This window comes from Sorex araneus, chromosome 10, assembly GCF_027595985.1.
Source record: "Sorex araneus isolate mSorAra2 chromosome 10, mSorAra2.pri, whole genome shotgun sequence".
Taxonomy (NCBI): Eukaryota; Metazoa; Chordata; class Mammalia; order Eulipotyphla; family Soricidae; genus Sorex; species Sorex araneus.
Window position 1 is genome coordinate 38,421,101 of NC_073311.1, and position 13,428 is coordinate 38,434,528.

The following is a 13,428-nucleotide window of genomic DNA, read 5'->3' on the forward strand; positions in this document are numbered from 1 at the left end:
TGCAGCCAAGGATGGTACCTGCTGTATAGGCTGCTTCTCACCCTCACATTCCCTCGCATTCTCTGTTGTATTTTCCCCTTGTACTGCAGATTGCCTATTTTCAGATCATCTTCAGATATCTTCTTTCATCTTCTGTTTCTTGTTACTTTAGCACAGGAAAGAAAAATGTATGCAGTACTAAGAATGCCTTTGTTTGCATCATCTCTGAACTCATGTATTTGTGCCATGCTTTTTCTTTAGTCCGTCTTACTGACAGAGGCTGAAGACAAGCTAAACAGCCTTTTGGTAGAGGTGGATCATTCAGCGCATAAGAGCCTCGCCCAGTATTCAGCAGGTGAGCTGGAGATTGTGGTGGAGGCCCAGCTCCAGCTGGCTGCGGTCGCCTTGCAGAGACACCGCACGGCCTACAGGTGAGGCTCATCCTGCAGAAAAGACAGTTTCCTCCTCATCTTTGTTTGTGAAATGTGCCTAGATTTTATGTCAGATAAAAAAATTGCATAATGCGTTCATTACTAAGAAGTGACTATGAGTCAATTAGATTAATAGAGCATACTTGGTTTTCATCTTTCAGGGAAGCTTTCACACCTTTTTTTTGGGGGGGGTCACACCCAGCAATGGACAGGGGTTACTCCTGGCTCTGCACTCAGGAATTACTCCTGGCAGTGTTTGGGGAACCATATGGAATGCTAGGAATTTAACCCGGGTCAGTTGCATGCAAGGCAAATGCCCTACCTGCTGTGCTATTGCTCCAGCCCCAAGCTATCACACTTATTACACTTAAAACTACAGTTCTCAGCTCAAGAGATAGCACAGAGGGTAGAGTGCTTGCTTGGCATGCACTGACCTCATGTTCTCCAGCACCCAATATTTTCCCATGGGCACTGCCAGGGGTGATCCCTGTCACAGAGTCAGAAGTAAGTCCTGCTCACAGCAGGGTAAGTCCCACCTCAAACACAAACAAAAAAACAACAAACCAAAAACAAATCTAAAAAAAACTACAGTTCTCTTTGTATGCCTGATACTGTATTATTAATAATATTGAAAATCATGGTGCCATGGAACATTCTCCAAGATCGACCACATGCTGAGCCACAAAACATACCTCCATAAAATTAAGAGCTGAAATTAGAAGTAAATCACACACACAAACAGAAAACTAAATCAAACTCCTGGAAATTAAACAGCTGACAAAGAAGAAATCAAAAGATTCCTGGAAACAAATGAAAATGAGGACACGAGTTACCAAAACTTACGGGACACAGCAAAAGCTGTGTTAAGAGGAAAGTTTATAGCTCTACAAGCATTCCTCAGGAAGGAAGAGCGAGCCCACATAAGTAACCTAACCTCATAGTTTAAGAGCTTGGAGAATGACCCAAAAAAGGGAGCTCAATCCAAACAGGAGGAAGGAAGTAATAAAACTCAGAGCAGAAATTTATGAGATGGAAACGCAAAAAACAATCCGAAAGATCAATGAAACCAAGAGCTGGTTATATGAGAAAATAAACAAGATCAATAAGCCTCTAGCATGACTCACAAAGAAAGGAAGAGAGAAAACTCTAATAAAACGAATTAGAAATGAAGAGGGGGACATCACAACAGACACTACAGAAATTAAAAGGATCCTCAGGGATTACTTTGAGAAGCTTTAGGCCATGAAACAAGAAAACCTTGAGGAAATGAATAAATTCTTTGATTCCTATAGCTTCCCAAGGCTGAACCAAGAAGACCTGGAATACCTAAAAAGACCTATCACCACCAAGGAAATTGAAATGGTAATAAAACATCTCCCCAAGCACAAAAGTCCTGGCCCAGATAGATTCACTAGTGAATTCTTCCAAATCTTTAAAGATTGACTTACTTCCAATCCTCTTTAAGCTTTTCCAGGAAATTAAAGTATCAGAAACATTTCCGAACAGTTTCTATGAAGCAACTGTCACCCTGCTACCAAAAGCAGACAGAGATACCACAAAGAAAGAGAATTACAGACTGATATACCTAATGAACACAAACGCAATGACCCTTAACAAAATATTAGCAAATAGAATCCAATGACTCATCAAAAAGATCATATACCATGACCAACTAGGATTCATCCCAGAGATGTAAGGATAGTTTAACATTCAGAAAGCAATCAACATAATCTATCATACCAACTAAAGAAAAGATAAGAACTATATTATCATATCAGACACAGAGAAGGAATTTGACAAAATCCAGCACCCACTTATGATGAAAACTCTCAGCAAAATGAGAATCGAAGGAACTTTCCTCAATATAGTCAAAATCATCTACCACAAGCCCATAGCAAGTATCATTCTCAATGGGAAAAGCTAAAAGCCTTTCCTCTAAGATCGGGCACAAGACAAGGTTGCCCACTTTCACCACGTCTATTCAATATAGTATGGGAAGTGCTGGCCATAGCAGTTAGGCAAGAAAAATATACCTAAGGGCATACAGATAGGAAAGGAAGAGGTCAACTATCACTATTTGCAGGCTACAAAATCAGCACCCAAAATTCCATGGCTTTTTTATATACAAACAACAAAACAAAAGAGACATTAAAAACACAATCTCATTCACAATAGTACCTCAGAATATCATATACCTCGGAATCAGCTTAACCAAATAGGTGAAGAACCTATACAAGAAAAATTACAAAACACTACTTCAAGAAATAAAAGAGGACACTAGAAAATAGGTACACATCCTTTGTTCATGGATAGGGAGGATTAACATTATCAAGATGGCAATACTGCCCAAAACACTATACAAATTTAATGTGGTCCCTATCAGGATACTCATGAAATTTTTCAAAGAAACAGACAAAAAATTCCTGAAATTAAAATGGAACAATAAACCCCTACTAATAGCTAAAGCAATCCTTGGCATCACCTTCCCCAACTTCAAACTGTACTATATAAAGCACTAGTAATTAAAACAGTATGATATTGGGCTAGAAACAGACTCACAGACCAATGGAACAGAGTTGAATATTCTGTCACAGACCCCCAAATATATGAACACTTAATCTTTGACACAGGAGCACAAAAAGTGAAGTGGAAAAAGGAAAAGCTCTTCAAGAGTGGTGCTGGGAAAACTGTATAGCTATCTGCAGAAAAATCAACTCTGACCTCTGTCTAGTGCCAGGCACAAAAGACAGATCAAAGTGGATTAAAGACTTCAGTATCAGACATAAATCCATAAGGTACATAGAGGAAAATGTAGGCAGAACCCTCCATGACATTGAAGCTAAAAGCATCTTTAAGGATGAAACACCACTGACCAACTGAGTTGAAACAAACATAAACAAATGGGACTAATCAAATTAAGAAGCTTCTGCACTTCAAAAGAAACAGTGACCAAAATACAAGAGAGTCCACAGAATGGGAAAGAACATTTACCCAATATTCTTCTGATAAGGGATTAATATCCAGGATATACCAGACACTAGTAGAATTGTACAAGAAAAAACCTAGAACCCTATCAAAAAATGGAGAGAAGAAATGAATAAAAGCTTCCTTAAAAAAGAAATACAAATGGCCCAAAGGCACTTGAAAAAATACTCCACATCACTAATCATCCAGTAGATGCAAATCAAAACAACAATGAGATATCTCACACCACAGAAACTGGCACACACTCAGAAGAGTAAAAGCAACCATTGCTGGTGTAGACGTGGGGAAAAAGGGATGCTCTTTCATTGTTGGTGGGAATGCCGGCTGGTCCAGCCTTTTGGGAAAACAATATGGATGGTCCTTTAAAAACTAGAAATTGAGCTTCTATATGACCCCACAATGCCTCTTCTGGGAATATATCCTGAGGATACAAAAAAAGCACACTAGAAATGACATCTGTACCTATATGCTCATTGCAGCACTGTTCACAGTAGCCAAAATCTGGAAACAACCTAAGTGCCCGAGAACAGATGACTGGTTAAAGAAACTTTGATACATCTACACAATGGAATACTCCGCAACTGTTAGGAGAGATGAAGTCATGAAATTTGCTTATAAGTGGATAGACATAGAGAGAGTATTGTGCTATGTGAAATGAGTCAGAAAGAGAGGGACAGATGTAGAAGGACTGCACTCATTTGTGGAGTATAAAATAACACGAGACCAACACTCAAGGGCAGTAGATAGAAGGGTCAGAAGATTGCTTCATAGTTGGAAGCCTGCCTCATGAGTGGGTGGGGAGAGGACAGCTGGAATAGAGAAGGGATCACTAAGAAAATGACAGTTGGAGGAGTTAGTCGGGATGGGAGATGTGTGCCAAAAGTAGATAAAGGACCAAACATGATAATCTCTCAATATCTGCATTGCAAACCATAATGCCCAAAAGTAGAGAGAGTATGGGGAATATTGTCTGCCATGGAGGCAGGGGGAGGGTGGGAAGGAGGGTATATTGGGGATATTGGTGGTGGGGAATGTGCAGTGGTGGAGGAAAGGGTATTTGATCATTGTGTGATTGTAACTCAGACATGAAAGCTTTTAAGTATATCTCACAGTGATTCAATAACATTAGAAAACAAGGTTTTAAAAAAAGAAAATTATGGTGCCTAAATAAAATGGAAAAAGAAAATAAAAAAACAAGAATAAACATAGAAAACTACTCAGCAAAGCAACTTTATGCTTAAAGCACTCATCAGGATTTGTCCTATAGGAAGCACCTAAACACTGGTGTTTCCTTTTAATTTGATGCCTGTTTTCAAACATAAAACCTAGATTTCTCAGATCTCAGTGTTTTTACAAACAAAACCTGTGGAGTGTGTGTGTGTGTGTGTGTGTGTGTGTGTGTGTGTGTTCTGAAAAGGTAGGATCTTCTGAACCATTTAAGGATGGTTATAAGTGGGTAAGTGTGCTTGTTAAATGTGACGTAACTGTTAGTTTTAGGTGTTTTGTGCCACTTGTTCACTGATTCATTCATGCATGCAACTGCTGTCATTCCTTCACTGATCCGGGCATAGATGATACAAAGATGAGTAGAGTTCAGCTCCCATAGTGATATGCTCAAGGTTGCATAAATAACTGCAGTAGTCACTGTCAATGTCACTGTCATCCTGTTGTTCATCGATTTGTTCAAGCAGGCACCAGTAAGGCTCTCAATGTGAGATTTATTGTTACTGTTTTTGGCATATCGAATACGCCACGGGTAGTTTGCCAGGCTCTGCCGTGCGGGTGCGATATTCTCTGTAGCTTGCTGGGCTCTCCGAGAGGGGCAGAGGAATCGAACACAGGTTGGCTGCGTGAAAGGTGAACACCCTACTGTTGTGCTATCGCTCCAACCCAACTGGAGTAGTAGAAAATGATATTTAAAGTAATTTTTTCTATTTACTAAAATATAAATATACTTTCAAAAATTTTATTGTTATTTCTGGTAGATATCTCTATTCTGAAAATCCAGTAATGATTCTTTAAATAATATACAACCTTCTTATCCTACCATTTATTAACTAATTAAAGAAATAGCTTGGAATCTTTAATTTGCTAGGCACTTTTCTAAGTTTTTGAGGTTTATCAATATTCAAATATTGATATATGCAAGCCAGGGTATCTATCTATAAAACAATATTTACAAAAATTTCCCCTATGGGCATATCACGAATCATCACAAAATCCCATTAATCATCGATTTCTCGAGCGGGCTCAGTAACCTCTCATTCGTCCTTTCCCTGAGATCTTAGAAGTCTCTCTCGACTCTGCCCTCCCAACAATGTCGCACTGGAGGCTCTTTCAGGGTCAGGGGAATGAGATCCAGCTTGTTACTGGCTTTAGCATATGAATACACCATGGGAAGCTTGCAAGGCTGTCCCATGTGGGCAGGAAACTCTCAGAAGCTTGCCAATTTCTTCCGGAGGGAGAAACAGGCTACAAGATATCGTGCGGCTGCTTTGCGGCTGCACGCTTCTTGGAGCTTGCTTTTAAGTCTCTGGATGTTGACCATTGATGGGATTACACACACCTGGGTTCCTCTGCTGGTACCTTCATGAGTGAGGCCTGTCCGAATGTGTGGAGAGGGGCCTCGAGCATGGCTGTAGCTAGGTTCCGGTGGGCATATATATTCTAATAGTAAACAAGTTGGAAACAAACAATAAACGCAAGTAAGTCAATTATATAGTGCAGCTAACGTGTGAAGTTTTATGGGGAATCTCAAAAGTAAAGGCAGAGGGAGGAGGAATTACTACTTTAAAACTGTGTGTTTGTATAATGACTCAATATCTATGTTTAAACACACTGATGCTGTCATGTGCCACCAGTGGCTCACACTGCATGGGCTTCATGAACACAAGTTGCAGCACTGGTGCCAGCACACTAATACCAGACAGCTTTTAGGCACTGTTGCTGCTCCCCTCTCTCTTCTGCCACAATCTGAGCATGTGGGCAAGAAAACCCATTTGCTCCCTGCTTTGGTGAGAAGTTTAAATTACACAAACCCTGGCCCAAACAGGGAACGTTTAGTTCCATACCATCCATGGATCATCTTAAAGTCCACACTAGTATCTTCCCTTATTTTGGAGACTTCAGTGCCTTGGAGAGTCTGATTAGGTGAATAATAAAACTTTTCATACCATATTGTGACATACTGGATTTCATATAGAGTCTTGACAACTAAAATTTTCAGTCAGTGTGGGCCTTGCTGATAATGTGACTTCTGAACAAAGTACTTAAAATAAATGAGGAGCTACCAGGCAAATATCTGTAGGTGGAATATGACAGGCCATGGCAATATGGGTGGTACATGTTTGAGTGAGCATATGGTTTTATAGTTAGAGTACAATCTAGGGAGAGAGTTGTGAGACATTTAAAGAGGTAATTAGAAGAGGAAGAAGTTCCAATAGGACCTTTGGGACAGAGTGAAGATGTTGACTTTTACTCTAAGAGAAGTGTTGGGTCTTAAAGTTTTATTTGAATTTCATTTTATAGGGCAGTCTCTGGCTTCTAGGTTTAATATTGATCATAACAAGGAAAGAATTTGAAAGTAACTTGATCAAATGGAGACCCTGTTATGATAAGAAGAAAGCAGTTAGTGGTTCTGACTGGTATGTTGGTGAAAAGTAATTGGATTCTGAGTAGTTGATTACAGAGCCATAGAATTTGCTAATGCAGGACCAAGAGATCATACAGAGAGTGAGGCACTTGCTTTGCACACAGGCGTTAGTACCACATGTGGTGCCCTGAGCACTGCCAGGAGTGATACCTGAGCACAAACCCAGGAGAAATCACCAAGCACAGCAGGCATATCCCCAAATTCCTCCTCCTCAAAAAAAAAAACCTGATAATACACTAATTTAGAGTTGTGATATAGAAGAGTTCTAAAAAGTTCTCACTAACCAAAATGAGACTTATAGTCAGAGCACAACTTAAAAGATCAGGAATTCAATATTGGGCCTGTTTGGATGGCCATGTTTTTTATTTTCAGTGTACTACTTGTGGTAGTATCACATTGATGATCTTCTGGTACTTTCATTTTTAATGATAAAAATTTGAACTTTAATAAGAAAATTATATGTTTTGGAAAATGCTCATCAAGATGAGCATTTTCTAATGCTTAGATTTTGAGATTAGTGGCAATATTAACAAGCATTTTTTAAAAAATGTGTTAATGAAATGTTTCAACATTAAGGGTCTCTGCATAGTGCAGGGCCTGGCAGTCTCTACGTAGTGAATGATGTTCTAAAATGCTCTTTTCACTATACATGACAGGTTTTAATGTTGCATAGAATGAAAAGTTCATTTTCGTTCAATATTACACACAGAAGTATATATGGGGGGATATTAGATTCCACATTGTAATAACTTTTTGAGAAACTGTGATTTGTCATATTTTAGCATTGTCTTTTTTCTCCCTTAATTTAAAAATTGATCTTATCATAAGCTTGCAGTTCTGTAGAATTGGGAGTGTAGGTCTTATCACCTCTATATGTATATGGATTCACTATTCTTACTATTAAAGTAACAACGCTGTCCCACTACCACAACCCTTCAACGCATTCTTCTCACCCATCCTCTCCTCCCTCCCTAACTATCACAGTCTTCACCGAGTCTAGGAGTTGTTTATATTGTGCTGGTTCATGTCATATTAAAGAATATTCACAGTTATTTGGAGGCTATCAAAGCTCTCCTACTGTCTGGGGGAGACTTAACTCTTGTGAGCACGTACGTGTCAAGCAGACCAACATATTGCAACAGACTAAATGTTGAAGCATATGTCGAGCCTTCTACTTAAGTAGATTTTCCTTTTTTAAAATCCACATATGAAATGTATTTGCAAATACGAAAAACAATGGTATTCTCACTATTTATTTGGCATTACTGAAAATATAGTTGTTTTCATAGAAATTATTAAGTCAGGGGAGAAAGCTCAAGTGGTGGAGCACCTACCTAGCAAGCGCAAGGCCCTGAGTTTGATTCCTTGTATATATAGACACGGAGTGCCACTGGGAGTAGCTACTACTGAAAAAATAAATAAAAATAATTCTTGTATGGGGCTGGAGCGATAGTACAGCAGGTAGGGTGATTGTCTTGCACTCAGCTGACCCGGGTTCAATTCTCAGCATCCCTAATGGTCCCCGCAGCACCACCAGGAGTAATTCCTGAGTGCAAAGTCAAGAGTAACCCCTGTCCATCGCCGGGTATGACCCAAAAAAGCAAAAAAAAAAATTCTTGGTATTAGCATACAAAGGATTTATTATATGCATTTTGTAATCAGTGAATAGGAGTAAGAATTAGCACAGTGGGTAGCGCGTTTGCCTTGCACGTGCCTGACCCGGGTTTGATTCCTTCACCCCTCTAGGAGAGCACGGCAAATTACCGAGAGTATCTTGCCTGCACGGCAGAGCCTGGCTAGCTACCCATGACGTATTCGATATGCCAAAAACAGTAACAACAAGTCTCACAATGGAGACGTTACTGGTGCCCGCTCGAGCAAATCAATGAGCAATGGGATGACGGTGATACAGTGATACAGAAGTTGGTAAATATTAGTGGAATTCTATTTCTCATTTAAATTTTTTGGATTGCTTTTTAAAAAATTTTTTTGGTTTTGGGACCACACTTAGAAGTCCCTAGGGATCACTCCTGGCAGTCTCAAGGAACCATATGTGCAAACGGGCACCCTAGACATTATATTGTTGCTTTAGCCCTCAGAACTTTTCATTCTCCTAATAATAGAGTTTCTAGCACACAGTGCTCCCACTCTAAACCCATTGACAATGTCAGTATCTCTCCACCAGTGTGCCCAGGTCCCTCTTAACCTCCACATCACCTCCTTGGTAACCTTGTTTGATTTAATTATCATAGTTTGGTTCATGTATCTATAATAGTGCTGGTTTTTATGGTTCTGTTGTATTCAGTTGCCTTACCTCTACACCACTGAAGTATCCACATGCTGCCATCAGTTTGCTTCCTCTTCTCTCTCCTCCTGCCCCTCATTCCCCTTTCTTGAAATTTTCATTTCTATAATCCAGGGTCAAGAGTTTTACCTTATTTGATACCTTCTGTTCCCTTGTCTTGTTCATTTTTTAGTGTGTAAATGTGTGCTGAAATGATCATGTGTGGCATAAGAGTGTTGCCATAGTTATAGTTATCTAAATATACAATACTAATTTATAATAAAATAGATTTAACACAGCTTACCAATTCCCCATTGAAGTCTGAAGATAGTACATCTTCCAGAAGGGCAATGGAAAAGGTTATACACAACTTCTACTTGGATTTCTTCGATAGCCACGTATACCTGCCCACATACCAAATTCCACAGGATGTATATGTTATTCCCAATGTTCTCCCTTCTGAAAACTGACACACCATTTCATCGGTAAAGAAGCGTACAGCAGCTGGTCTAGATAAGGTCAGACCAGAACACCTGAAGAAATCTGCAGCCAGTATTCATCAACACACTGGCTTGGCTCTTCACATGCTACCTGTCTGAATGCAAGGTTCCGTCCCAATGGAAAATCAGCAGGATTGTTCTGTTGTACAAGAAGGGAGACATTCACGACATCAGCAACTACAACCTGACTTGCCTGTTGTCTGTCGTCCACAAGTTGTTCACTCGAGTCATTGTAAATAGGATTGGCAGAACACTAAATGAAGGATAACCATGTGAGCAAGCTGGGTTCCAAAAAGGATTCAGCATGATTGACCATATCCACATGGTGACCAAGCTTATTGAGGTTTTGCGAGAGTTCAAGATGCCGCTCTGTCTAACGTTTGTTGATTTAAAGAAGGCCTTTGATTCTGTTGAGACTGAAACGGTCATAGAAGCCCTAGCCAAATTGGGCATTCAAACTCAGTACATCAGGATCCCCCGTGAGCTGTATTATGGATTCACCACTAGGAGCTCACAATTCCTCAAGGAAGTGATCATCAATGATAAGAGAGGGATTCAGCAGGGCAATACCATTTCACCGAAACTCTTCAGTGCCACCCTCAAGAACATCATGCGACAACTGGAATGGGAAGTAATGGGAGTGAAGATAAACATTCAGCAGCTACACCACCTCTGCTTTGCTGATGACATCATTCTAATTGCACCAAACATTAGCCAAGTGGCACAAATGCTGACCGACTTCAACTGTGAGTGTGGAAAGGCTGGGCTGCAGCTAAATCTTAGGAAGACAATGTTCATGAGAAATGGACTAGTCCCTGACGTTCCATTTGCTCTAAATGAAATGAACATCTCCAAATGCAGCAGTTATGTGTACCTGGGTCGAGAAATCAACATGAGGAACGACCTGGTACCTGAGCTGCGCAGGAGGAAGAGAGTGGTGTGGAATGCCTTCAAGAGCATCGAAGAACTGGTTAAGAGGACGAAGAACTTCTGGCTCCAGGCATATCTTTTTGACTCCACTGTTCTTCCTGCACTAACATATGCCTCAGAGACCTGGGCCCTACGAAAACAGGATAAGAATGCTATTTGGGTCTCCCAAAGAGGAATCAAAAGAGTTGTGCTTGGAGTATCACGTTTCACTCAAGTGAGAGAAGGAATCCAGAGTTCTGATCTCCGTCAATGATTGGAGAATCAGGGATGCTGTCTGATTTGCCAAGGCATCGAAAATCAGATGGGCCAGACACATAGAGCGATTTGGAGATGAACGCTGAACTAGAGCTGTTACTGACTGGATTCCATGGTGCGTCAAAGGAACGCCTGGCCACCCACCTATGAGATGGTCAAACTTCTTCGTCAAGACCCTGAACAAATGGTTTGAGGCTCTTTGTGTTTCTAGAGCGAGCAGACGCCATTGGGCTGCACTAGCACACAATAGGCTCTAATGAAGATGTTACTGGTTCCCGCTCGAACAAATTGATGAGCAACAGGATGACAAGTGACAAGTGACATTTCTATGATATATTCTATAGAAAATACAAATTGAAAAATACATGTGAAAATAAATAAGATATTCAAGTATCTATATTTTCTACATGTAAAAACACTGTGTAAGGCTATGTCATCTCAGGAAGAATCTAGAACTCTTCTCCCAAATCTCTGTCCCAGAAAGCAACAACAGCCATCAAGTATATTTCCTGCCATCTATCTTTCATCGTTTTTCAGCTCTCTTCATGTTTTATGCACTTTTGCTATGGAAAATGTGAATAATTTCTCTTTTAGAAAGAAAGAAGGAATTAAGGACATGAAAATTATAAAATGGCCACAGAAAGCATGTCATAGAACATAAGTTTTTAAGCATTTCTTTTTCTTTTTTGTGTAAGGGGAACATTGGGCCATACCTGACTGTGCTTAGGGCTTTCTCTTGGCTTTGCCCTGACGTATCACTGCAGGTGGTGCTTAAGAGACCTTTTGAGGTGCCAGGGTTTAAACCCAGGTCAGTGGCATGCAGGTGAGGCAAAGTGCCTCAACCCTTTTAGTAGCTCCCCAGACCCTTAATAGAATGTAATTTGTCAGCCTGTGTGACCACTGATGTCTACCAAGGAGACCTAAAGCATGGGGAAAAAATAATTTAAATTTGAAAACCAGATAGACATATACAAGTAACTTTCAAGTGTGTTAGAATTATTGCTATTTTATTTATTTATTTATTTGTTTTTGGCTTTTTGGGTAACACCTAGCGATGCACAGGGGTTACTCCTAGCTCTGCACTCAGGAATTACCCCTGGCTGTGCTCAGGGGACCATATGGGATGCTGGGATTTGAACCCGGGTCGGCCGCGTGCAAGGCAAACGCCCTACCCGCTGTGCTATCTCTCCAGCCCCTATTGCTATTTTTAAAGGCATGAAGTAGGCTCTTTAAACCAAACTTGCAAGGACTGATATTCCTGCCTGTTTTGTATTAGAGTTGTCGCTAGGGGAAGCCTGCTGTCGGAATGAATGAGGTTTTCTTGTGTGAACTTAACACCCTCTTCACCCCAGTCTCTGTTTGGGCTCTGCCAAGAGTGTGTGGACAGTCCCTTTTCCAATTGATGGTCAGCTTGACATTTCATGATTCCCCTAATAAAATTATGCGTCAAGGAAATTGAAAGGCACTTTCCCTCAGGTGACAGGTAGTGGGAGTTGCTTGAATATTATGAGAACAAACTGACCATTTTGTCCTGAAGGTTAATAAGCAATAAATGGGATCAAAGTTACTCAAACTATTTCCACTGCTTTTAGGGCCACCTCTCTTAGAATACTGTCTTTTTTTTAATGTTCATGTATCTTCTCCTTGATATTTAACTTATTTTCTGTGTGGGAAAGGGTGTTTGAGGCTTTTAATTCTGTGTCAAAATGAAACTTTCTTCCTCCAGGATTGTGGTCTGTTTATAGAGGATAATCCTGCAACACTTTCTGTCTCTCAAATGCAGCAGAGAAACAGAAAAATTTCCATTGTGCAACTCAGCAGTGCCTGGTGGATTAGAGCAGAGTAGCTGCCCTAGATTTTATTCATTAAGTTGTGGGGTTAGTGAGATTCCTAACCTCATACCTCTTCCTCTTAAAAATCAGAATTGGGCTTCCAAGATGGGTAAGACACCATGAGCACTTTACCCCAGGATGCTCCAGGAGCCAAGCAGTGTGCTCCCCGGGAAGTGCCCCCATCATGCAGGTGCCTTGGAAAGGTGTGTGGCTTGCAGGGAGGACAGGTGTGAGAGTGGACTTTTTTAGTGGAATGACCATGAGATACAGTTACACAGCTTTCATAATTTAATTTCAGTCATACAATGATTGAACAAACATTCCTCTACCAGTGTACATTTCCCATCATGAATGTCCCCAGTATCCCCCACCCCGTGCCCCCACCCCACCCCACCCACTGCCTCAATGGCAGGTACTTTCCTTCTTTCTTTCTACTTTTGGGCATTATGGTTTGCAATATAGACACTGAGAGGCCATCATGTTTGTTCCTTAGTCCAAACTAAGTTTGGTACTTAGTCCTTAGTATCAGCACACATCTCCCATCTCGAGCGATCCCTCCAACCATCATTGACTTAGTGGT

At 40.5% G+C, this 13,428-nt stretch overlaps 1 protein-coding gene across 1 annotated transcript in view; it reads left to right on the forward strand.

The window, feature by feature from the left end:
- Positions 1-13,428, forward strand: part of CFAP54 (cilia and flagella associated protein 54) — a 330,907-nt gene that overhangs the window by 209,152 nt on the left and 108,327 nt on the right. Inside the window, exon 51 of the mRNA XM_055118311.1 lies at positions 241-410. Within this exon, the coding sequence (XP_054974286.1) occupies positions 241-410 (170 nt within the window). The remainder of the gene's footprint in view (positions 1-240; positions 411-13,428) is intronic.